The sequence below is a fragment of the Abramis brama genome (genome assembly GCF_963993115.1).
Source record: "Abramis brama genome assembly, chromosome: 8".
NCBI lineage: Eukaryota > Metazoa > Chordata > Actinopteri > Cypriniformes > Leuciscidae > Abramis > Abramis brama.
This window is the reverse complement of record NC_139970.1, coordinates 39,768,443-39,795,576: the sequence shown is the minus strand read 5'-3', so window position 1 is coordinate 39,795,576 and position 27,134 is coordinate 39,768,443. Positions and strand designations below refer to the sequence as shown.

Below are 27,134 nucleotides of genomic sequence, written 5' to 3'. Positions count from 1 at the left end.
TAGAAGCTCCTAACGCCTGTTTTAAGCCTATACACTGTAAACATGTCTCTCATTTCTGATTGGTTGATTTAGAATGTTGTTCCAGGATCAACAAAGATGTTGATCCAGGAACATGTTGTACTTGGTGAAATCACGTTCACCGTCAAACACCATTGGAGAAGACAAATCTCCCCTCCCAATTCCAAATACTCCCAGTTCTCCACAAAAACTCCCTGTCCAAGATGTAATGTGAACAAGGAATATAATCACTGGAGAAAATTCAGATAGTCAAATCACTGTTTTGGTTACATGTTCCAGAAATCAAAGGCTTTGTGTATGGTTCCTGACAGGACATGTCAAGAAACATCTCACTGTCATTGTATATACTATTGTTGACATCCTAGTAATCAAACTCAGCGCTGCCTTTTCCAAATGACCTTATGATGTGAAAATAAGTTTGGCCAACAGTGTCCAAGCCATAAATCAGAGTTCAGGAGACCTGCTGGTAATGGACTGTACAAATGAGCCTATTTGCCATGTTATTAGCAGTTCTTCATAAGATGCTTACCTTGTGCTGCACTGTTTGTGCTATGGACATGAATGATATTGCTTTCTAAGCGATGGGCTTTATGGGTTTTTTACCAGCAAATAAAACACGGACAAACAAATCCCATAGATTTGCACTGAAGGATGAACCCAAGCCAAATGTAGGCTTTTTTGAGAGACTTAGACCAGAAAGCAACCACCTAGAAGACCATAGCAACAACAACCCAAAACACCCCAGCCATGTTTTGGCATTAGAATATCATAGAAGCATGGGTGTGGACTTTTTAGGCCAGTGGATGGCCGGATCCAACAATTTTATCCTGGCACTGCATATAATGGATACATTGGGATGGGCTCTTCCAACATGTAGACAAACTCCAGCATTGTGTTAGAGTGCTTTGCATGGATTTCTCATTTGTTCTTGCATTTTTTCCAGCTTCTTAGGTTCATTCACAGGTGAAGATGTTTTGTGTTTTTGCGTTTGTATGGTTCGAGGGAGTGATTGATGTATCAGGTAAACACAAGAGGGTGGATTGTAAGTGTTTGTGTGTGTGTTTAAAGGATTTATGAGGAGACTTTAGGGTGAGTGTATTTGTATAAGGTGATTTTTAAGGGTTACTGTGAGTGTATGTGTGGGTTTTGGTAGATTTATGCTAAGCCCCTGTGTTGAGCATAGTACGTTGAGGCAGATATATGGGAATGAGTAATGTTTAACGGGGCTAAATGATTGGAGAGGGAAAATGAAATAAGGCCACTTGGAGGTTTAGCTTTGGAGAGCTTTACTGAGCAAACAAAACACTGACTGTATCTGAAATTACATACTTGTTCACTCATTCACTGTTCCCTACATAGGGGATGCCACAGAGTTTGATGTATCAGGACGGTGTGAAAGGAAAGGAGTGAGCAAATTCAGACAGTGTGAATACTGTACAAACATTCAATTTAAAGGCACAATATGTAATTTTTTGCCACTAGATGTCGTTTATTCAAAACAGAGGTGTACTGTAGCTTGATGACGCCTTGATTTCGTGGAATCATGGGAGTTGTTGCCTTTACCTCTACAGCCGGTAGAGAATATGGCGGGACTCGGGCAGAAATCATATTCATGGATGACCGGTAATGTATTAATGATTTATTAACGTTACGGAAGCCGATGGAGCAGAACGAGGTCGCTGGAGCACGACACACAGCTCGAGAGCAGTGGAGCTTTTATTATGCCGCAGACCGCTTCCGCTTCTTCCGATCATGCGTATGAGGGGGTTACGAGTGCGTTTGCTCGGCGGCTACTATATGAGACACTTGTTGCACTGCAGTGAGCTAGATCAATATTAGGCATGGCAAAAATGGTACTCGCGGTAAATCAAGAAAACGAGATTTAAACTAAAAGGCTAACTGTGTTGAGCTGTAAAACAATGATTCATTTTCAGTTAACAGTTGCTCACCTGTATAATAAAACACATAATATATTAAAGCGTCTTTGGTGTTTCCATGGTTTCTACAAAATAAAACTGGAAATCGAGGGTAACGTGGTTATGTCATCCTGGTTAAAACGGCTTATTTCTCTGGATTTAAACATTCTTAGAAACATTTGGGATAATGTTAGTACACAGATCAACAAAATATATAACATTGTTCTAGAGGTTTTTGGATATTTTGATCCAAAAATCTTACATAGTGTGCCTTTAAGCATTTACTTACTAATTTTGTAAGCTGATGGGCGAATTTGGTGTGAAGAGATGACTCCAACTCCTGCGAGGTCTTCAGATGACACAAACTCTGAATCAATATGCACCAATGCTAAATTTTCCATATATTGTAATCACAATGTTCACAACTCGTAATAATTACTTTAATGAGCTCATTCTTTCTGCCTTAAATCAATACATTGTTAGCTAACTGCGTGATTTGTACATGTATATTGCTGAAATACATAACTTGGACACAGTCACCTCTGATAACAGATCACTGTAAATTGTAATATAGAAACATGTATTTTCTGTAAAGCTGCAAGGTGGCCATATACTTTACGAATGTGTGTGTGCATCACAGACTGGCTTGCTGGGGCTCTGTGCTCCTATCTGTTGTAGCATGCTGCTTTTAAGAGGACGTGTTTAAGTAACCACTGCTGTAATTTAACATCACTTAAGGGCAGATCTGAATACCCTGGAATGACTTCATTCACAGAGTTAATTTACAGATTAAACACTAAGAGGATTGTAGGTGAATGGCTGTATTCACCACGCCTCACAGGACGCCTACAGACACTTTCCCATGCTGTTTGGCGGGGCTTCACGTGGAGAGACCAATGCTTTCCAACTGCACTAGGACATAAAACCTGACGCCTTAACGAATGACAAACTACATCTGTTTAGAATCAGCCTTGATTTAGTCACATTTCAGTCCCATTCTTAAAACTATAGGAATCTCATTGCATTATATAACGTTGATTTGATTATACCAAAGGACTGTGCAGTCTACTTCTTTTTCTTATACTATTTGTGTAGTATTTAGTATGTATAGATCACCACTGTATCCTACAATGCAAAGCACTTAACTTGTTTAACCTTCCATTTCTAGTTTGTTAAATGAACCTGAAAATTATATCAATTGTGCTTAACATCTAGCTACCATAATTTGCCTCTAGATGTCACTTGTTTTGACCATGCATCTAATTCAATGTCCAGGATTTATCTTTTTAAGTGTGACTTAAGTGTCCAAATACTTTTTCTCTCTCCTGATCAAAATGAGTTTCTGATGGTAACACACCTCCTTCCCTGCCTCAGCACTGATGGCCGTGTGCCCAGTCTGTGTCGTCGAGCTGAAAGGATGGAGAGAAAGTGAATGTGTGTCAGAGGGAGTGAGAAACAAAAAGAAAGAAGCTTCTGGTCCTGGCAGATGAAGCTTTCAGGAGCTAAATGAGGGTGTATTAGCAGACACATTGATACATATGGCTCAGTTAAAGATCATGTTCTTCCAATCTCGTATTACTTGATTTATTCTATGGAACACCTCTTCCTGTTTGTGTCCGGCCCCACTGCAGCACTGTGAGAATAGTGTGTTATCTTTCTCCTCCAGCTTTTCTAGGAAACGTCTTACCTTACGTCAAGTTCAAGGAAAGCTATCAAAGAGAATCACAGGTGGCTTTACAGCATCGCCTCTCTCTCTCTCACACACACACACACACACACACACACACACACACACACACACACACACACACACACACACGCACACACACACACACACACACACACACACACACACACACACACACACACACACACACACACACACACACACACACACACACACACACACACACACACACCCCATCTGGAATCATTGTTGTCCTGTAGTAACTGCATCTGAGACCAGGTGCTTGTGGTGGTACAGTTTTGGGAAAAGTTTTCTGCATGAGAGTAGGACACACAAGAAGTGATAGTGTGTCAACTAGGAACTACCTGATTTTACAGAGCTAGACGTGTTCCTGGGTCAACATATATTTTGTTGATCCTCGGACAACATTCCTGTGTGAAAATTTTTGTCTTAACCCTAACCCTATCCCTACCCCTACCCCTAAACCTAACCCTAAAATCAGAGAGAAATAACACTGATGCAGAAGCACCTAACCTTGGTAATAAGCACATTTGACATAAACTGTAAACTTGTCCCTCAAATCTGTTCGGATGTCTGGAATGTTGATCCAGGAACATGTTGCTCTTGGTTAAATCAGGTTCTGCTCAACTAGGGCTGATATTTTATTTTCACAAAGACTTTGTAGGTTAATTAAGCATTATGTTTTGGCTGTTATGTTTCCTAAAAACTCCTAGTTTTGTAATCCCTCCATGCCTTTATTATTTTTAAGTTAGATTTAAAGATATTTTGGTAACACTTTACAATAAGGTTTCATATAACTACATTAGTTAATATGAACTAAGAAGGAACAATACATTATTAACATTAGTTAATGCACTGTAAACTAACATGAACATGCACTATTTATTATCATTAACAAAGGTTAATAAATGCTGTAAAAATATATTGTCATTGTCAGCTTGTGTTAGTTAATGCATTAATTAATGTTAATAAATGAGACCTTATTGTAAAGTGTTACCTTTACATTTTTCCCTTGACTCATTTTACTTATTGTAAACATTTTGAATCTTATTTGCTATATGATGTTTAAATATCTTAAAAATGTAAAATCTAGAATTCAGATGCAGACTTACTCTTCTATTCAAGAGTATTTTTATTTTTACTTTTTTTTTTTTTTTTTTGTCTTATTCTGCCAACAGATTTTTTTTTCCACCAGTTTTTAATTGGTTTATACTTAATCAAAAAATATGTTTCGGGTGTGTAAAGAATTGTCCTTTGCAGTAATATTTTGAAATATTATTTTATTAATATTATTAATTTAAAATAACTATTTTCTATTGTAATATATTTTTAAATGAATTTTATTCCTGTAATAATAATAATAATAATTCGTTACATTTATATAGCGCATTTCTGGGCACTCAAATCGCTTTACATGGAAGGGGGAATCTCCTCAACCACCACCAATGTGCAGCATCCACCTGGATGAAGCGACGGACGCCATATTGCGCCAGAACGCCCACCACACACCAGCTTATTGGTGGAGAGGAGACAGTGAGTGATGAAGCCAATCAGTATATGGGGATGATTAGGAGGCCATGATGGACAGAGGCCAAGGGGCAAATTTGGCCTGGAATTTTTATGACCACAGGGAGTCAGGACCTCGGTTTAACGTCTCATCCGAAGGATGGTACTTTTTGCCAGTATAGTGTCCCCGTCACTATACTGGGGTGTTAGGACCCACACAGACCACAGGGTGAGCACCCCCTGCTGGACTCACTAACACCTCTTCCAGAAGCAACCTGGTTTTCCCAGGAGTCTCCCATCCAGGTACTGACCAGACTCAACCCTGCTTAGCTTCAGTAGGCAACCAGTCTTGGGCTACAGGGTGATATGGCTGCTGGATACAATCCTTCAGAAATGCTGATTTTGCTGCTCAAGAAGAATTTTTTCTTCTTATTATGAATGTTGATAACAGTTGTGCTGCTTAATACTAAATACTACCACTGAACTTGTTTATACTTAAAACAAACAAACCAACAAAAAAAATATATACATGTAAGAATGAAAAGTATTGAGATATATGTCTCCAGTGATATAGCCTATATATGGAGCTATTGATGGCTGATCACCTGTGTCTTCCCCTCTGAACTCTTCATCAATGAAGTAATGAGGGCTCTGCGTGGATGTGTGTGTTTACGCTGCTGTCTGGTGTCTACTCCACCCGCCCCACCTCTTCCTCTCATTGGGGGGAGAGGCTGCATTGTCTGCTGTGTGGATTGGTCGTCTGAATGGGCCTGAGTGCCTTTCCCAGGGGCTTAGTGTCTCTGCGAGGGGGTTGTGTATACAGTTACGCAGGCCATGGGAGATGATGTGTGCCCTGCTCCGGGGGCTCGGCCTTTGTGCCAGTCTGAGAGAGTGAGATGGGCCATTTGAAAGGCTGGCAGTGTTTGGGGTGATGGGATTGGGTAATTCGTAACCCCATCTGCTTCAAAAGACTGTGGAAGGTTAGCCAGCCCTCCCCATAATTCCTGCATCCCCAGCCACAACGTCCCTCAACAATAACCCATATCCAAGAAAGCCCACATTGTCCTGAAACAATTGCACAACAGCGGAGCCTGGTCATATTGTTTTGGGGGGGTATGTATACGTATGTATTCTCGGAGTAAACAAGAGAGTATCAGGAGAAGAGTGTGTTATGTTTGTGTGCCAAGATGCTTTCTGTCAGTGTTTCTCCTCCTGTAGCCGTGTGAATAAAAGCTCACGGGGTCCCGTCTCACTGTCAGGAACGCAGACGAGTCTCATTCTCCTCTCACACGAGCTCTGATTGAGACATTTTCCTGTCTGGTCTTTTGCGCTCTCTCTTGCTCTTTTTTTTATTTGTCCTGAGGCTCCCTCAGTATTCAGTCTTGTGTGTGGTATGCTGAAAGAAAAAGAAGTGCAGGTATGCAATATTTGGCAATGTGAGAAAGTGTTTTGATTTCAAATGAATGGTTCACCCAAAGTTAATATTTTGGCAGTATTTAACCAGCCTTAAGTTGTTCCAAAATATTTTAATAAATGCATTCAAATGTTGGATCATATTTTACCATCATTGACCATTGATCAGGGGAAGATTTTTAGTGAAGTGACAGATTTTTTTTTGTGTGAATATTTACAGAATTTTGGTTGTGAGAGACCTGCTCAAACCAAGCATTATAAAGGTTAATGCTGTTAATATTAATACCAGTATAGATGCTTCTATTAAATGGAAAGTTGCATTTCTGGGGAGCTGTTTAACATAAAAAAATAAATAAATAATTATTAACATAACAGACTATCCAACTTGTATAATCAAATTAATCAAATTAAAAAACATAGAACATGATTATTTAGTATTATTATTATTATTATTATTACTACAACAAAAACAGATGAATAATAATAATAATTTGTTTATTTATTTATTTAGTCATAAAGAAGTTGCATATTTCAATACTGCACTGCTCTGTTTGAATCTAGTGTTCAGATGAGTGGATGGAGAAATAGTTCCTGTCCTACACAAATATTTGCGAACACAATTCATTTTTTTTCTCTTTCATTTTTCATTTTGATCCTCTTCCAACATCAGTATCAGTCGGAAGTATTGATATTTCAAAATTGTATGGCTGCAGAAGATTTGGCATATAGCAAACAATTCATACGGACTACTTTTATGGTGCTGATTATTGGTCCTTGGCAGTTTTTTCAGAAGTTCTCCTTTTGTTTTCCACAAAATTAATGGAAAATAATACAGGCTTAGAACAACATGAGGGTGAGTAAATTATGACATAAATGTCATTTTTTTATTGGTTTCTTTAATTTCTGGCATTTCAAACTGAGCTGTACACATACGCAGGTGTCGGACTGCATGTATATGTCTGTATGTGAAGATTGTGATGGTATCATCCAGGATCTGTTAAAGACACACAGATCTCAGACTGGGGCTCCTATCCGGCGCATTGATTGTTTATGGCTAATTAGATTAGGCTAATCACATTAAGTTGGTGCCGAGGCTCGTCCTGACGGAGGAATAGAAATGAGACTGTGTCATTGTTGGTACGTAGCCGTCAATGTCACACTGTCCCGTGGAGTTTCATTCCGGTGAGGTCTGCACATAAAGCATCTTTGTCCAAATGAAATAAAACCTCAAGCACGATTCTAGCTTTGCATTGTGGATCATAAAGACATGGTCATACTGTTACAGAATTAAGATGAAATAATAGAGCCAGTTCAGATGCAGTATAGGCACAGACTCGTGGCGTTTTTTCCCTGAACTAGTTTCAGGCTATAGATGCAGATGTTGACTTTGAGGGGGTCTGTCGTATACAGTCATTTCTTCTATACAGTAGTTCCTCTGATCCACATGTATTTTTACAGCATCTGGCGTTTTGCTAAGCTCCTCCCCTTTAGGCACTGTTGCTCACTCTGACAAACTGTACAGAATGAAGACACTTGGGAGATTGTTGTCCAAATGTCAGAAAACACTGCAGCACGAGTGCCAGCTGAAGTTCACTGTCCTCTCTGTGCTGCCCTGTCACCATCACAATACATGAGACACGTGGCATATCAGATCCCTGCCAAGACAGACTGGCAGTCGAAGGGGAACGCTGCCTACATGATGCTTCATTCATTCATTCATTCATTCATTCATTCATTCATTCATTCATTCATTCATTCATTCATTCATTCATTCATTTTCCTTTAAATTAATTTTTATTTAATTATTTTAAGCATCACATTTTTCTGAAATTATTCATCCTATTCAACCCTATTTGTTCCATCTAAAACATTTTATGCATTTTATTTTATCTGATCCTTGGACTGCCTCAGTGTTTATATATCATTGATATACACTGTAGGATTTTATATATATATATATATATATATATATATATATATATATTTTTTTTTTTACTTTTATATTTTCTGCTTTCATTTTAATTTAATGTTTTAGTTATTTTGTTGTCTGTTTTTTTTATGTCTATATTGTTTATATTTCAGTTTTAGTTATTTTAGTACATCAAGTTAAACTAAATGAAAATGAAAAATATTGCCTTGGCAACTAGCTGAAATAAAATAAGTTTTATTTTATTTTATTTTATTTTATTTTATTTTTTATAATTTATTTTTAATTTAATTTAATTTAATATTTTAGAAAGTTAACTAATAAATCTGAAATGTACTGCTATTTTTCAATTTTGTTTTATAATTTATTGTAATTTAATTTAATTTAATTTAATTGTTTTAGAAAGTTAACTATAATAAACCTGAAATGTATTGCTATTTTACAATTTTTTCTTGGTAACTTGTTGTACAGAATTGTTTTTTAATGCATTTTAGATTGGCAATTGTTTCACTTTTTTACCACCCTCTTGTTTCAAATCTCCTGCTTAACATTTAAACATGAAATGCAGTCAGGAAAAAGAAACGTCAGACGTTGTTATGGATAATGACACCATGAAGGCCTAAAACAGGGGTCCGTTCAGGGGAGCACAGCTCAGATCCAAATGTGCAGTTCCAGCTTACATAACACACCTGCAGCGGCCCAAATCCTGTCCATGGCTCTCTTGTTTTTGGATGGCCCCTCTCTCCCCTCTCGCTCCTACTGAGGGTGAAGCACGGGGGCCTCAGTCATACCTAAACGCAGCTGCAACATTCCCAAATAAGGTTCTCTGTTTCATCGAGACGGTCTGGGTTACATTTTCACTTTAGAGAAAAAAGAACAAGGCGATCTCGACATTTTGTTTTTTCCTAGATAAGCTGATTCTCTTATGCATGCGCACACTAAGAAAATAAATATACATGTAATTGACTGGATAAGATGAAGCACTGGGCGAAATGAAGGTTATTGCTAGAAATATATCAACTGTTATTGTTTTTGATATTTGGGATATATATGACATGATTTATTACATTACTTTTGCGCTACTTTTTCTCACCTATATTCAGCGTTTTGACAGAACATATTTTTTATACATTGCAATGTTGTATGAAAACATAATCAGTTAAATGATGCTGATGTATTGTTATATTGCTGCTTATCATTAAATATTATTCTTCCTTGTTTTAATGTAGTGAAAAACAGTGTGAAAAACATGCCTTGATTTTTACAGTACTTCAATTCTTTCATTTGACCTAATTTTATTTGAAATGATGCTTCCTTTGAAACATCACCCTTTATGCCTATTTTTTTTTCATCTCAATAATTGTCCTTGTTTCTCTCCCACTGCAGCCTGAAGAGTTTGAAGCCGCCCACTCCCACACCTTCCGGCTGAAGACGTTCAAGAAGGGGAAGCACTGTGGCGTGTGCAAGCAGACTGTGAACAATGAGGGTCTCATCTGCAGAGGTCAGTCCAGGGGAGGGTGGACCGCCTGTGGGGTGTCTTGCACTAGGGACATCTGTCCGTCCCAGCATCTGATGAGTGTTAATGGAAAAAGGTCAAGATGTGTGTGAGGGTGTCAGCTGCTCCCAGTGACCAGTCAGCCACTTCCTCTAATGAAACGTTATCATTAACCCCATTAGGCCACTGAGGGAGAGTGTGTGGCGTTACAGGCAGCGCTTCTACCACACAACGCCTGTTGGCCACTGGAGATGACAGCATCGCATGTGTGACTTTAGGCGCTGAACAGAGTGAAAGAGCCACACAAGTTTCCCATTAAGACTGGATGCTTGGGGCGGATATTCCGCGATTCACCTGTTTTGAGTCCCGCTGTGGTGAAGATTCAGCCAGAAAGGAATGTCAGACTCTATCAGGGGAAGTCTAGAAGTCAAAGCCTGGTTTATGTTTGAGGTTTATGCACTAACGTCAGGGTCTTCGCCATCATCAGGGCTGTTTCTAATCTAGAGCGGGCCTCTGTTAGCAAGTTAACATAATGACACTGCATTTTTGCAATTAATTTGTCTTAATTGTATTTATATGGCTGAATATTAGAATAAGGAAGATCAAGTCATGATCAAAAATACAAATATCTAGTGCATATTGAAAATGTACAATTTTTAAAAGAATGACAACGGCTGCAAAATAACTAGTGATTTAGTAAAATAGTGATGCTTTCCACATCACAAAAAACAAAAAAACAAAGGTAAAGTGTCTTATGGTCAGTCAGGAGTTCTCGGGCTCCTATGAAATATTTTTCAGAATCATATTATTTTAATCAAATGCTTCAATCGTTATCTCATTTGTCTTATATCTTATATGAAATTCAATTTAACTGTAAAGAGTTTAAAATATAATGGCAATGTCATTAAACCCTTTATTTTGATCACATAATTATAGGGCAAGATCTGGCAAATGCATATTTATGTAACGGACAGGCAATGATAAATAATATTTTATTTAATTCATGAAATGTTGCAAAAGTAATCTAAATAACTTAATATAGACTCTGTCTAATATGTTAATTGTACATTTATACAGTTAGGCTCCTATAGGGTCAACGGTAATGGTAAAATGTGTTCAGGCTTGTAACTATAGAGGCAGTATTTGTCTGGTTTGCTGGGGTTCTGGCAAACCAGGTCTCCATTTCTCCACTTCACCGCTTTATTATCATCTGTTACATAAAACCGAGCAGTGCCAGCAGAAACTCAAGTATCAAGAAAGAGATTTGCTGTTAAACTTTTGTCAGAGACGTCTGATGCTCTCCATCTGTAGAAATCTTCAGATTCACCTCCAGAATAAGTCCTGCACAAGACATGGCATGTTTCAGGTTCAATACACATTAAAGTTTAAATGATTTTAAAATAAAAAGAGACTTTAAGCAAGAGCTACAGCGTTCTGGCAAAAGTCAAACTACTTACTGGTGCTGTACTGTAATAATAGTTGTATCTAATGTAGTCTTTTTATGGATCATTTTTTATTTTATTATATTTAATTAAAATATGTATAATACGATTTAATTATTATGAAATAAATATAATTTCCTTACTCTTTTGCATTTTCAGTAGTTGAATTGTTGAAGACTGTAGGACTGTCCACTATATTGTTGTTTACAGATGTTTGTGTTTCTTGACTGTGACGGGTGGTTTATTACTTCCAGTCAATGTATCCATTTAATCCGCAGCTGTTGCTTAAAACACCCATTTTCAGGTCCTGGACATTTTAGTATCAGTCTAGCTCAGACAAGGACAGTAAATTATTCTATCACATTAGTCTCATGCCAACTATAGATTGTTATGGTCGGACATAAAAATAACAATAATAAAAAAAAAAAATCAAGTCATCATGTTGATTCATTTATGAATGATTCATGAAGTTCGACCACTTCCAGAGGTAGTCGAAAACTCATTCGACTTGCTTTCGTAGTGTAAACGCACATGTGGTGGAATGAGTCAGAACAGACACAAATGACTCTCCGCCTACTGGCCTAATGCGTGAACATTATGGGAAGCGCGCTAGCTAGACGGGATTTAAACTTTATCGGTTGGAGACCCAACTTTGGTTTGAAGACGAAAAACGTACCAAGCACAACGTTCTCTCATCATTCCTGATTTCTAACACACACTCACAGTGTTCGGCTGGTCTTGAGGCTGTCAGAGCAAAAAACGAAAACTGATGTTCTCCGTGTGTTTTCCCATCGCCTTTGGTGTGTTTTTGGTGTGCTCATATGTAAATTGTTGGAGCTTATTTTGTCCATTAGATCGAAAGATCTGAAAAAAAGCCCACACATTTACCCGCCCATAGACCCTCCCCTCGAAGAAATCAGGACAGAAGTGGTTGAAAGTGGACAAAAGAGACCGATTAAGACACCAGATATAAATGGGAATGTGTCTCCCTCGTCTATTTGTGATCCGATCGACCAAAACTCATCTTATTACCAGGTGTAAACAGGGCCTTAGATTCTTGTGCAGATGATCTTGGTCAATGTTTTCCATTCAGAATGATAGATCTGTCATTGTCACGTGTCTCTGGGGAGTTTGTCCCATCTGAGTGGTATTGAGTCATTGAGTTAGAGACGGTTAAGACTATTAGCTGATTGTGTGAGCTGTTAAACAGCCACTTTCTCCAGTGCATGTCCATCACAACACAAAGGGGTGAGACCTCCTTAGTGAACTCTAATGGCTGTGGGCTTTGAGATGGAAAGGACAGGACAGAGGTTTATGGTCCTCTTTGTGGCTGGATTGGCACATGGTTGATGCTTTGCATAGCCAAATCACTTGATGTCACAAATATGAAGTGATGCAATGCAGCATCTTTACATTCATTAGTGATCTTGATCTATTAGTGATGAATCAAAATCTCGTCAACCAAAAACATTGATTTCTCATTTTTAATTAATCTTCATTTTGATTTAACAAGCTGCATTCAGTTAATGCATGAACAAAACTGTAATCGCAAAAAGTTGTATGCTTTGTTAAAAGAATAGTTCACCCAAAAAAGAAAATGATCCCATAATTTATCATCTATAATTTATTTTACTCTTATATTAATATATTTTCACTTTACCTTTTGTCTTCATTATTTAATGTGTTTGAATGAATCTGTCATAACTATATAATAATACAATGTGCAACTTAAATGTTTCTATGCAACTCAGTTTTGATTTGAGTGTTGTTTATTGAATAAAAGTGATTATTAATTGATTATATAAACTTTATTTTTAGTTTGGGTTTTCTTCTAAATGAAAGCTTTAATGTCAGTGCATCACTAATGCGTACAGAATGTGTATATATTTTAACTGTCAGTGTGAATATCCCTTTAAAAGGCAGCAGATACCTCACTAATCCTTCAAGTCTATGTGCGTATTATAAACTGATCACTTGACATGATCTTTTAGTAGATCATTTGTAATTGCCTTCATCTGAGCTGATATATATATGAATGGTCTCTGTTTGAGTAAACTTTGTTTGAAAGGAACTATACCTGCACTTAAAAGCTTTAGGAAGATAAGCATCCTGCCATGATCCTAAATGAAGTAGTTTTAGCGCAGGCAGCTGTGTCCCATCTAATCGTAAATAAAGCATTTACTCCGCAGCCCTGATCACAGTTGAGCACTTGACATTAGAAAAGCAGGTCAGAGTCAGACTGAATTCAGCTGCAAAATTAATATTGGTTTTTGTCATTTTTAGTGCTTGAATTGATTGCATACATGCAGATTAGGTTTTTAAAAGCTTTGGATGTTTGATCTGTGCTGTGTCAATCAGTTTTTTTACCAAAGGACATCCATCTATCCATCCAATCGACCACATCCATCCATCCATCCATCCAGTTTTTTTGCTATGACATTTTATACATGAACGATACCTTTTTGAATGATGCTGCAAGTGAATCGTTGAATCAGTTATGAATTGATTCATTGCAGCTGTTTGAACTCACTCAAATGACTCTAACCAACTCTAACATCAGTCTCTCTTATGAGTCGCTTGACAAAAAAGGAAGTGAAATTGACTCTAACTAGTTTTGCCCTTTAGTTTTTAGTCTAAATGGACAAATTTATCATGATATTCACAATAATGTTAGCTGTGTGTTCATACAATAGCTGTATCTCCAGCAGTCATAGTTTGGCAAAGTAGAGCAGCAACTGACTGGACAGAGTAGAGGACAGAACGCACCGTGCGTCCCCCTTTTCCAGCCCCTGCCCTGTAACGTGATCTCATCTGATTATTTTCATTCCAGCCGATCACAGTGTTGGACGCGTTTCCCTGCGAGAGTGAAACCAGCCCGGCTGACTCCCTCATGACTCACTGTTGTTCCTCCTTTGCTTTTCAATGTCATCAATTGATATGGCGTGTCTTCGCGCCAGCATAAACACCTCCAGCGCAGAGCTGAGGTGACCCAGAGATATGAAACGGTGTCGAGGGGGAACATGCGCATAAAAATAGCCCTTTCTGCGGTTTCATTAGCATTCCATCTTTTGCCTCTGGACATTGAGACTGTTTTCCTTTTTCAGAGAGAAATGCAAAATCTCCCCTGATCGCCCTCGGGGGTGCGGGCTGCTTTTGAAGAGACTGATGATGCGAGGATTTGTGTGTGAGTGTGTGTTTGCACTTGCATGTGTTTGCCATGTGTGCATACACAATCCAACAGTCCAAGACCGTTTACACAAAGGACTCCATCCACCAAATAAGTGAACATATGTCTTTTAAAGGCATACTAACATAGTACTCTTACTGTTTCTTCCAGTATGAAATATGTGTTCAGTAATACTTTATTTTCATGGTCCCTTTTGAACATTTTGTTGACTATAAGTATACTTTGCAACTACAACTACTCTGTCAACTAACAGCCATTAGAGTATTAGTAGACTGTCTGCTTAAAGGGATACTTCACCGATTAGTATTAAGCTTTGTATCAGTAGAAAACCGGTAGTATTTTCGAATGGCCGTGCTTCCCTCCCTCATGTCCCCCTGAGACGAGAGATTTCTGTATTGTGTGTCTGAAAAAAAACCTCAAATGACGCATAAATCGTCATTTTGCGTCATCTGAGGCTTTTTTGTCCAGAGGCTAGAGACTCCAGCCAGTAGGAGGAGCTAGTTCCACATGTTTTCAACCCGCCCATAGGGGGATCTCAAGATAAAACCGCGTCTTTTCAGTTTCGAGTCAACTAGTAGCCTAATTGTATCATTTCTTCCGATACTGCCCTCTGTAACCGGTAGGCGTGGCTTGGGAGTGGCCTCGTAGGGCAGCGAAGCAAGTGCATTCTGGGAGTTGTTGTCTTTCATCCACATGAGCACAAAAATACATTTTCTGGCTTTTCTCAGTCTAGAAGGCACCAACTTCTAAAATAATTTCACATTTCTACTACATAAATGACCCAATTTAAATACACGTTCATCTTTCCAGCGGTGAAATATCCCTTTAATATCTGCTAACTCTTTATTGTGATGGTACTTCAACAGACATTTTACTGGCTATAAGTACGTCAACTTATTCTACCAACCCTAAACCTACCAGTCTACTAATACTCTACTTCGTTACTTATAGTCAACAGAATGTTCAAAAGGGAACATCAAAATAAAGTGAAACCATGTATTCTTTGCACATTACTAGAATTTTCTGTATGCGTAGAAAAGCCAGCCATGACGGTGCAGGCTGATAGGTCCTTAACTCAATCTGCTTGCAATCACATCATTCTCTACAGGGCACAGCTGATTGGTTCCTGCTGTATCAGCAGCCAGTGAGCTCGCTGCTCAACCTTCAAATACATGGTTAGCATTTGCTGTAGCAGTAGTAGTAATTTGCAGTATCGTCACCTACTGGCATAACAATGCAACCTGCAAAAAGAGTGACAGAAAGAAAGATGCATGGACTGACAAACACAGGCAAGTGAAGTGATGCAAACAGTGAAAGCCCCAGTGTTATTTGAATGTTTATCAGCACTTGACCAAGCAGATTTAAGAACCAGAGCTCACATCATTGTTTGAGTCAGTGTTGTTACGGCTGGGCCAGTCTTAAATAAATTGCAATTCGTTTTGACGATGCTGAAATGACACAATTTACCTTAAAAAAAAATCCCACAGCATGTTTATCACGCACTGTTTACTTTTTCCCAGCCATCCGTCATTGCCATTGTGATTCATGTACACACACACATTACATAAGCGCTCACTACAGCTCATTAGGGCTTCCTGAAGTTGCCACTCCTCTCTTGGAGCTGCATTAGTGAAATGAGATAAGCAGATTGATGAAGACGGCCGTTCATTTCTCCCTGCTGATAGACGAGCTCAGTGCTGCTGAGTCTAACATCATTACTTTAATCAGCTAAAACTCCCAGTCTCAGCGTGACCTTCTGATTAGTATGCCAGTAAACACACTCAGGACTTCCTCCTTTTTGTGCTTATTTCAATCTTTTAGATTACTTCTGAGAATGTATTCATGAGAAACCTGCGCGTTTTCTTTGAAGCTTTTAGAAGCATGTCGAGACATTTGGTGTGAAATTGAAGGCAGCTCCCTCTAACATAGCATTTCAGTATGAAGCCGCCTTTAATGGGACTATTAGATAATTGCATCATAACATCTGATGATCTACAAAGAAGGCAGACAGAAAGACACATCTTATAGAATTAACTAATTAGGCATTATTGACTTACTGTCTCTGTATATGGCTTGAGTAGGCAGATTTTCTTGGTTTCTGCCATTAATTTGAATTGGAGGGTCCATCACCCCAAAATCTTTTGAGGTTAAATGCACCAGTGCGATGCTGCCACCTTCTGGTGAGTTAAAGATTACTTTTTTAAATATATCCCTTATTATCCTTATTGGCTTTGATGAAAGATGTGATTATGATATGATGTGCATTAGAGTGATTTTGGTCAGAATAAAATGTATTTATTTTCTTTTTCTAGTATTTTTTTTGTTATGTTTGGTGAGCTTAATTTGTGTTAATAGTGCATGCAATGCATACAAGTCAAATTGCACATAATATGCACAATTAAAACTTAATTTATAAAGATTTCTGGTTTGCTAAAATAGCGTTAACCATTCTCCCAACTCTTTTTTTGCTTTATGTAAAAAATAACATTTTAGAGGATTAAAATCTCCATGGGTCATTACGATTCAAAATTCAAATAAGGCTAGGAAATCACTTGAGTAGTCAAAAAAAAAAAAAAAAGAAAAAAAGAAAGAAAATAATATATATATATATATATATACAGTGAGGAAAATAAGTATTTGAACACCCTGCTATTTTGCAAGTTCTCCCACTTAGAAATCATGGAGGGGTCTGAAATTGTCATCGTAGGTGCATGTCCACTGTGAGAGACATAATCTAAAAAAAAAAAAATCCAGAAATCACAATGTATGATTTTTTAACTATTTATTTGTATGATACAGCTGCAAATAAGTATTTGAACACCTGAGAAAATCAATGTTAATATTTGGTACAGTAGCCTTTGTTTGCAATTACAGAGGTCAAACGTTTCCTGTAGTTTTTCACCAGGTTTGCACACACTGCAGGAGGGATTTTGGCCCACTCCTCCACACAGATCTTCTCTAGATCAGTCAGGTTTCTGGGCTGTCGCTGAGAAACACGGAGTTTGAGCTCCCTCCAAAGATTCTCTATTGGGTTTAGGTCTGGAGACTGGCTAGGCCACGCCAGAACCTTGATATGCTTCTTACAGAGCCACTCCTTGGTTATCCTGGCTGTGTGCTTCGGGTCATTGTCATGTTGGAAGACCCAGCCTCGACCCATCTTCAATGCTCTAACTGAGGGAAGGAGGTTGCTCCCCAAAATCTCGCAATACATGGCCCCGGTCATCCTCTCCTTAATACAGTGCAGTCGCCCTGTCCCATGTGCAGAAAAACACCCCCAAAGCATGATGCTACCACCCCCATGCTTCACAGTAGGGATGGTGTTCTTGGGATGGTACTCATCATTCTTCTTCCTCCAAACAGGTTTAGTGGAATTATGACCAAAAAGTTCTATTTTGGTCTCATCTGACCACATGACTTTCTCCCATGACTCCTCTGGATCATCCAAATGGTCATTGGCAAACTTAAGACGGGCCTTGACATGTGCTGGTTTAAGCAGGGGAACCTTCCGTGCCATGCATGATTTCAAACCATGACGTCTTAGTGTATTACCAACAGTAACCTTGGAAACGGTGGTCCCAGCTCTTTTCAGGTCATTGACCAGCTCCTCCCGTGTAGTTCTGGGCTGATTTCTCACCTTTCTTAGGATCATTGAGACCCCACAAGGTGAGATCTTGCATGGAGCCCCAGTCCGAGGGAGATTGACAGTCATGTTTAGCTTCTTCCATTTTCTAATGATTGCTCCAACAGTGGACCTTTTTTCACCAAGCTGCTTGGCAATTTCCCCGTAGCCCTTTCCAGCCTTGTGGAGGTGTACAATTATGTCTCTAGTGTCTTTGGACAGCTCTTTGGTCTTGGCCATGTTAGTAGTTGGATTCTTACTGATTGTATGGGGTGGACAGGTATCTTTATGCAGCTAACGACCTCAAACAGGTGCATCTAATTTAGGATAATAAATGGAGTGGAGGTGGACATTTTAAAGGCAGACTAACAGGTCTTTGAGGGTCAGAATTCTAGCTGATAGACAGGTGTTCAAATACTTATTTGCAGCTGTATCATACAAATAAATAGTTAAAAAATCATATATTGTGATTTCTGGATTTTTTGTTTTAGATTATGTCTCTCACAGTGGACATGCACCTACGATGACAATTTCAGACCCCTCCATGATTTCCAAGTGGGAGAACTTGCAAAATAGCAGGGTGTTCAAATACTTATTTTCCTCACTGTATATATAAACATTTCTACATGTATATAGTTTAAATAAGGGCCCAATACTATATTACTTAGTATATAGTAGTATAGTATTGGGCCCTTATTTAAATTATAGATCCAAGGATACTTATAAATGTGTTTTTATTCGCCTTGATTGGCTTTCTGTCAAAAGTCAATATCTTAATCAAAAGATTTTTACATTTCAGTTGGGTATGATGCATTATTTTGCTAATTTTAAGGGATTAGTTTGATGGACAGCATTATTTGTTTTGAAACAGACTGACCCTTATACTAAATTATGCAACAAATATATGAGAAAAGACTGTTTACAGATACAGTATTTTGCTTCAGGATGTATTGTCCACAAGCTGTTTCTTTGTGTCTGTTTGCAGTATTTGTTTTTGCCACTAGGAGACAGTGCAAGAATATACTGTACATTATGAGCCTTTAAATTGAGCAGAGATCCTCTTTGTGTCATGTTTATGACGTTTGAAAATGAATGAAACTTCACACACTCTGAAGCGTGACCACTGTATGCTGTTAATTTCTTATATTCTTACATAAGCACTGTGATCCACCAGAATGTGTGTTGAATTCAACAGCTGTTTCAACAAACGTGGCTGTGATTTATCCTGCGTTCCCAGGCCTGAGCGTGGCTTTCGGAAAGCCTGTTGATTCAGGACTGCAGTTCAGTTAGACTTGGAGAAAAGCTCGGAATCCACACCAGATGAGCATCAGAGGGAATTGTGGGAAGTAGTCCATGCAGGATATTAAAGCTTAACAGCTCACAGGGGGTTTGTTTCTTAGTTAACACCTGAAATCACACTTTGAAGAGTGTTCGAAATGGACACAACAGGGTCACACTGATTGCAAAATAATATGTAGAGGTTAAATGGATGGATTCCATGATTTACAATTATTACTCACTTTCTCACACAGACACATAGCATATCTGTCTGTCTGTCTGCCAATATTTTAACATTGTATAAAACAATTAAAAAAAAAAAAAAAAGTATCATTAATATGTCAAATATATAATAAAATAAATAAATAAATGAATTAATAATTTTATAAAATAAATTATCATTATTTTTTTAATTTTTTGTTGCCACCTCATAAATTAGCTATGTTTTCTCACGAGGCCCGATTACACATTTCCCGTATGTCTGTTGTCTGTGAAATGGATTGTGCTCCTCACATGACTGTCTGATACGTCACAGACATTGAGGCATGCGTTAAACACTCTTATCAATCATAATGCCAAAGTTTATTCAACTGGTCCCAGAATAGTGTGTCCAGTGCAGAAAACAGCACACAGTTAATATTTACCCTGGTGATATATCCAGATGTCAGAATACTGTGGGATGTTCCATTCCACTTCTTATTATTTTATTTATTCATATTATTTCCATCTTAAGTGTCGTTCCAAATCTCTCATGTCGTTCCAAATCTGTATGCCTTCTGCAAAAAACAAAATGTTTCTTTTTTTTCCTTCTTCTTCTTTTAAATCATTTGGACCTAAAACAACATCGGATCCCTTTGACTTTCATTGTATGCAAAAAATTTTTTTTTCAAAACTCTGTTTCTTTGTCTCTCTCAAGTGTGCATAACACAAAAGAGTTATCTACAGCAGTATAGTAAAATCTCCAGGGTTTGACATTCGTTCCGTTATACCACCGAGCCTAAGTGCTGATTGTGCCAAAACACTAAAGCCTCATTTGCCACTGCGGCACTCAGGGGAGCCATTGGGTTTGAGAGAATGACTGTAGCATGTTGAAGTGGACTGAATATATGTGTGTGTACTGGTGTTTGAGGAAACTCGTGGTCCGGCTCTGTGATTGTGCTCTCTGTGTAACCCGGCACGGCCCAGCCCTTTGGGACCACTGCTCTTTACAAAAGGCCAGCATGGGAAATGCCAACCCCGCTCCTCCTCCTCTCTCTCTCTTTCTGAACATTCTTAAGTCCTTGTGTCAGATATTAAGCAGCCCCCTCCTAATCCTCTTTCTCTCCCTACATCTCTTTCACACACCCTCCACCTCTCCCGCTCTCTCTCTCTCTCCTGCCTCTCTACAGTGCCCTAGTGTTTATACTCTGAACATCTGAGTTCCTAACAAGGCAAACCCATGTACAGTACAGTCCCCACAATGCACTTTCACACCCAATATGGAAGTCCTGATCTTTTATTCTGTGCACTGGGCTCATGTACACAGAAACGTGCTGGGCAGCCTGCATGGGGCACGATAGTGTGTCTGTTGTGAGAAAAAACAGGACTGACAATAACAGATGAGGAATAACAGTCGCACAGCAGTGAGGAAACTAGCGGAAATGCACAATAATTACAAAGAAACTGCATGTAGAAAACTGCGTTTTAATTCCAATTTAAAAAAAACATTAGTAGTGTGTATGACTGTCTAAAAGTAATAAGTATAGTATTTTATAGACACAGCTTAGAAAGTAGTGTATATAGTAGGCCTACTGTTTGTGTACACTGTAAAAGTTTTTTTTATATTTTTTTTTTTATATATATTGTTTCAGTATTCCAAAATTCAAGATTCAATCAACCTGGTATCTTGAAAGCACTTTGACTTTGTTCTCTAGGTGGGCTGGTAGACTTTCTGACTCCCATATGATGTGTATCAGCCTGTCAATCAGATTGGAGCTAGTGATTTCAGGTAGATTTAGTCAGTTTTGTGTGCAGTATGCATCAGGTAGTCAGTGAGTGGACTGTTCTGTCTGAAGGTGAGAGTGAGTCTTCAAAATATGAATCAGCTAAAGATATCCGAATCCTTTAGAACATCTGTGAAAAGTTGTAATAAGTAAAGACACACACACACACACACACACACACACACACACACACACACACACACACACACACACACACACACACACACACACACACACACACACACACACACACACACACACACTCTGTTACGAACTGCTCCGAGACAAGAAGGTTGAGGATCCAAATGCAGTTTATTAGAGTAATCCAAAATCCAGGCAATGGTCATACACAGGCAGGCAGTCCATACAAACAAACTAACCCAGAGGGTAAGACAGGAACAGGAAAACCAGAACACAGATATCAAGAACCAGGAACATAGACAACAGTGGAAATGCTCAGAAATGCAGTGTAACAACATACAAAACTTCGCAGTGAGTGATGGGGTGAACCAGGCTTATATGGGGTGAGCTAAACAAGATAATGAGACACAGGTGAATGTGATAATGAGTGCTGATGAATTATGGGAGATGTAGTTTGTGAGTGAAACATGATAGTCTGATGTGGAGTGCCCTCAGGTGGCTCTCAAGGGCACTCCAGCTGATGACCGTTACACACACACATATATATATATATCATTTATAATTTTATCACTCTATATGCCATTTATTATATATTTATTTCATATGAATTATAAGATCTTGTACCCATGTGGAATCACTGTAAAGAACAGGCTCGTTTCACTTTATTTTACAGGCACAATTCTCTGGAGCAATCTGGGGTTAAGTGCTTTGCTCTCGATGATGGCAGCTCATGAATCACCTTTTTCTGGGGTATATGTTCCTGTAGCTCAACTATTAGAACATGGCGCTAGCAATGCCAAGGTTGTGGGTTTGATTTCCAGGGAACACACAACCTGACAAAGTGATGAATGCTCAACCTGTGAGCCACTTTGAATAAAAACCTTTTGGGACCTTTTGCATAACCAGCTCATATCTTCAACCATTAAGCCACACCAGAATGAAACTCTCATCATTTCTTCAAACTGTCTCACATCCGACACACTCCCAAACAGGAGGATCACACGCGAATGAAAATATCCTGAAATGAAAAAAGTCAATAACTATGCGGACATGAAGCCAAAATACTATTTTTCTTACCACTCCTGAAAGGCTCCCATGCATAATTTTCCCCTATTGAGACTTTCACTACTTTTCTCAAAGACTAAACCAATGAGTTAAGAAAATAAACACTGCAAATATAACGTATGCACAGAAATATGTGAAACGAGACTGAAAGAAGGCCATATTACATAAGGTACAGTCCGCTCCAGAATAAACACATATTTTTAAACTCTGCTTTGAAATTCTGGATTTTCCCAATGCCCTTTAGTTCACACTCTTAAAGGAATCATCTGAAACAGAGTGGATTTGTGAGTAGTTTGAGCCTCCAGTCCAGTGTTTTTATACTATGACCTGGATTTCAGGACGAGGAGGAAGCCTGATACAGGCTACGTTCCATAGTTAGCTGCCTACGTAGGGAGTATTTTAAGGCATCATATGCACATTCCCACCACCAGGGCTGTTTCAAAAGATAGACAGCATGATCGTACTGCTCAATATCTCATACAGTTTTGCTTATCAAATATTAATAATATAAATCAACACAAAAATACTGATTAAGATTTTTATTTTTTTGCTGTGCTTATAGAATGACCTAAATCTGTCGCTTAAGAACTCCAAGAAAATCTGCATTTTGTCTTGTTTTGCAGGATAAAATTAGTTTGAGAAGCAAAATTGTACATAATTATATATGGATATGCATCAATAATGTTTGCTGGATTTTAATTTTCATAAATAAACCATTTAATCCTCACTAAATTTTGTTGATTTTTTTTTTTTTTTTTTGTGCCGAGGAAAAATCAGATAACTGAAATATAGGGCAGTATATAGCAAGGCAGCTCACTAAGCCACAAAGATATAACAAGTTGCAGTTGTCTCTCTCTCCCTCTCTCTCTCTCTGCTGTTAGAGGAGTTTGGGAGATATTAGGTGTGGCTTTGGAAACATTTCATCACCTTAGTCACCAAAAAACGCTCCTTGTGTGAAGGCCCTCTGTTGCTGAGCTCCGCCCCTGTCCGAGGAATGGCAGGTCAGACGTGAGGAACAGAGTGGGCTCTGTGTAAGAAGAGCAGGGACGCTCGGCCCGTTTGCTGAAGTGTGCTGTGTTTGTATGAGCAGGGAGATGGATTGGAATGGGCTCGAATAGGAGGTTCTTTATGTTCTCTGGGCCCCACAGACACTGATAAGCTATAACACTATTTCGACTAGATCAGTTTTCTAAATGATATTTGAGTTAGAATTATATTCTGAAAACAACTGTGATTTCCTTGAATAATATGATAAATTTGGAAGCTTGTATTTATTGCAAGAGTGTCTTGATGTGGGTGTTGTGGAATATATTTATTATTTTATTTAAAATTTTATTTTAATATTTGTTTTTATTATTTTTTATTTTATGTTATTTTATTATTTATTTTTTTGTATTTAATTTTTTGTATATTTTTTTATTTAATTTAATTTAGTATGTTTTTTTCTTTTTATTTATTTAATTTTATTTGAAGGTAGTTTGTGATTTACCAATTTTGGGCAATAAAAACTAAATTCTTCTAAGCTCCTGAGAAAAAAAGCTCCTGCTTGTCAATATTGTGTCTGATAAATTGTCAAAGAGTGCAAATTTAGCAAGCTAAAGTCTAAATAACAGTAAATTATCATAAAATCTTACAATGCAATGCATTAACAGTTGTGAATGTTCTACAATGTTTATAACAAAGATTTGCAGAAGAATAGCAATTCTCACTGGTGGTCTATGACTGGCCAGAAATGATAATATAAACACTGAGGAAAAACTGGTCTTGGCAAACAGCTTTTGTTGTGTCGAGCAGCTTTACTTCAGTCACAGTCGTCTGAGGAATTTTCCTCCATTTTACATGAATTACAGATGATGTTAATTGAAAACCCATAATGATCACTAATCTGAATGATCTCTGTATGATCTTGCGGGGAACATGTCCTCCTCAATGTCCACGGTGGTTACGGCCCTGCCTTTATTCAGCCACTGTGGCAAATACACAGTCTGATATGAAGGGTGCAGTGTAACGTCAAGTGTCTAATAGTTAATGTTCAGAGTAAACAAGTTTTTGCAGTGCAAAAAGATGATTAAAAAGTTTAAAAGAAAATGTAAAATGTTTTTATCACAAAAAATTACCCCACTGTGCATACATCCTAGTATAGTTATCAAAACGTATATAATAAAATATATTCATATATATTTTAAAATGTACTTATTTGTAAATGTACTTGTAAATGTTATTTATTTTATTGTATTTGGCCTGAAAAAAGCCCCCAATGTGCTTACATTTAGAGTATTATAGTAAACAAAAAATTTCTGAAATGTACAGTTGAATTTCTAAAATATAAACAATGTTTTTTTCTTTTCTTTGTCTCTGCAGTTTGCCGGTTAGCCTGCCACAGGAAGTGTGAGGTCAAGGTAAGAAACAAAGCATTCTTGATTAGTCATATTAGACACCATACCAGTGAACAATTTGTTTGTTTTTAACAGGTTATGCATAGAAAATGAATGTCTGTAACATTGGAATTGTGTTGTGAGAGACTTTTGCTATTCTGTCAGCCTTCAGAATTTCCCTAAATGGTCGTGTCTGCTCGTACAGGTTTGGCTCCTTTTATCAAATCCACCATCACATTTCTGTCTGGACGCCAAACAAATCTTATCACAGAGGACATTTTTTTTCCTTGATAGTGGACAAGCCCCTCTGGTTGAGGAAGGGTATTGACATACTTGGGAATCTAAAAAAAAACATCTGCATGCTGTCCTAGGACATGTTTGGCTTGGCCAACTCGTCCTTGTTCAAGAATACCCTCCCCAAAATTTATCCTCTGACTTTTCCTGTATGATAAAGCCGTTTTGAAGAGTGTTTTGAGAATGAGAGTGTTTGAGATTAGCAAATAGGTGGGGATATTTTGTTCGGCTCTATTCCAAAACCTTTATTTTAATACTACGAGGAAGATGCCATCTGAGGCAGCATCCCAAACGTAAATGGAAGCTCAACTGATTTTGAACACTCTACATTGGCAGAAACTCAGGTGACATGACTTAACTCTTTCCCCGCCAGTGTTTTTGAAAAAAAGTTCAGCGCCAGTCAGCGCCAGCATTTTTGATAATTTTCTTAAAAGTTTCATGGCCCCCAGATTATTTTGTTGTATGAATATCTGAATATACATTATATGCAAAGAACAGACCCTCAGCTTTTAAATAAAATAAAACAAAAAAAGTTGTATTCTAGCTACATGGATTTCTTTTTTATCAACACTTGAATGTGGGTAAGTTTCATAAAAAAACATTTTGAGCAAAATATAGATGGAGTAAATCGAGTCCATCAACAGTTTACACAGTCCTATAGCTTGTCCTGGGTCGACATTTCAGTCAGTAAAGTTTGGCAGTTTTGATTTATATGCTGTTTAATATTGATGATCGTGCTATTTTACAAATGCATGCTTACATGCTATCTCTTGTTTCTTCTTCTTCTTTGTCTGTATTTTGATTCAGAGATTCAGTACTCTTTCAGAAGATAGCGCGTAATAGCGCCCCCTACCCCATAACAGTGAAAACACGGAAAGCCGAAAATCTCCGTCAATGGCGGGGAAAGAGTTCAAATTTATTTCAATAGAGTTTCATGTTGCTAAACTAACAATGTGACACTTTAATAATCAAGACATACTAAAATATTGGGTAAAATTGGCACATTTTATTAAATAATGTTTAGCAATGTTGTCTAGCTTTTGGAACAGCCTTGGTGTCTATGGCGCCTTAAAATGCTGCCTACGTTGGCAGTTCACTAGATTTTGGAACAGAGTGGCCGATTAGTCCTCTCCATCATCTCTGAGCTCCATATGGCAGCTATTATTGTGCATATTGGTGTGTGTGTCGGGCAACTAGCCCTACTAATGCTGTGCCACTTCTTGCACCAACAGGAAATTCCAGAGGTGTGAAGGGGTGCATGTTTTTAGAGGCCTGTTGAGTTTACTTAGCAGATCAGTGCACACTGGCATTCAGAAACACTTGAGATTTTTGCCGTGTGGTTTGTAGTAACTACAGGATGTCTGGGGATGTTGTTCTCTTGGAGACAATCAAGGAAAGAAAAAAAAACTACAACAATCCAACAGGACGAGTCATTTTATTTGATAGATTGCGTCTGATTGGGAGGACAGCTATGTCACCCAGAAGCTCCCTTGATTAAACTGCGATTGCGACTCCAGATCTGTTTAGAGACCTGTAACAACTTCCCTCGCCAGAATCACTGTGGAATTTCCGACCCCATGATCCAAGAATGGATGCAATTCGTTTCCTGCCATTAGATAAAAGATGAAAATAACGATGAATGATGCAGAGCTAGCCTTTGGATTCCTCCCGTTTTTTAAGTATTTATTACGGAAATGACTTTGAAGTCAGCGTGAAAGGCCGTTTGCATTGCAAAAAGAGAAAAAAATCAACTTGGATATTTAAGTCA

General features: G+C 38.1%; 1 protein-coding gene across 8 annotated transcripts in view; it reads left to right on the top strand.

The window, feature by feature from the left end:
* Positions 1 to 27,134, top strand: part of tns1b (tensin 1b) — a 245,918-nt gene that overhangs the window by 67,406 nt on the left and 151,378 nt on the right. For all 8 annotated transcript variants that reach the window (XM_084123219.1, XM_084123216.1, XM_084123215.1 and 5 more), the window contains exons 2-3: positions 9,875 to 9,989; positions 25,059 to 25,096. In XM_084123219.1, coding sequence (XP_083979345.1) covers positions 9,875 to 9,989; positions 25,059 to 25,096 — 153 coding nt within the window. The remainder of the gene's footprint in view (positions 1 to 9,874; positions 9,990 to 25,058; positions 25,097 to 27,134) is intronic.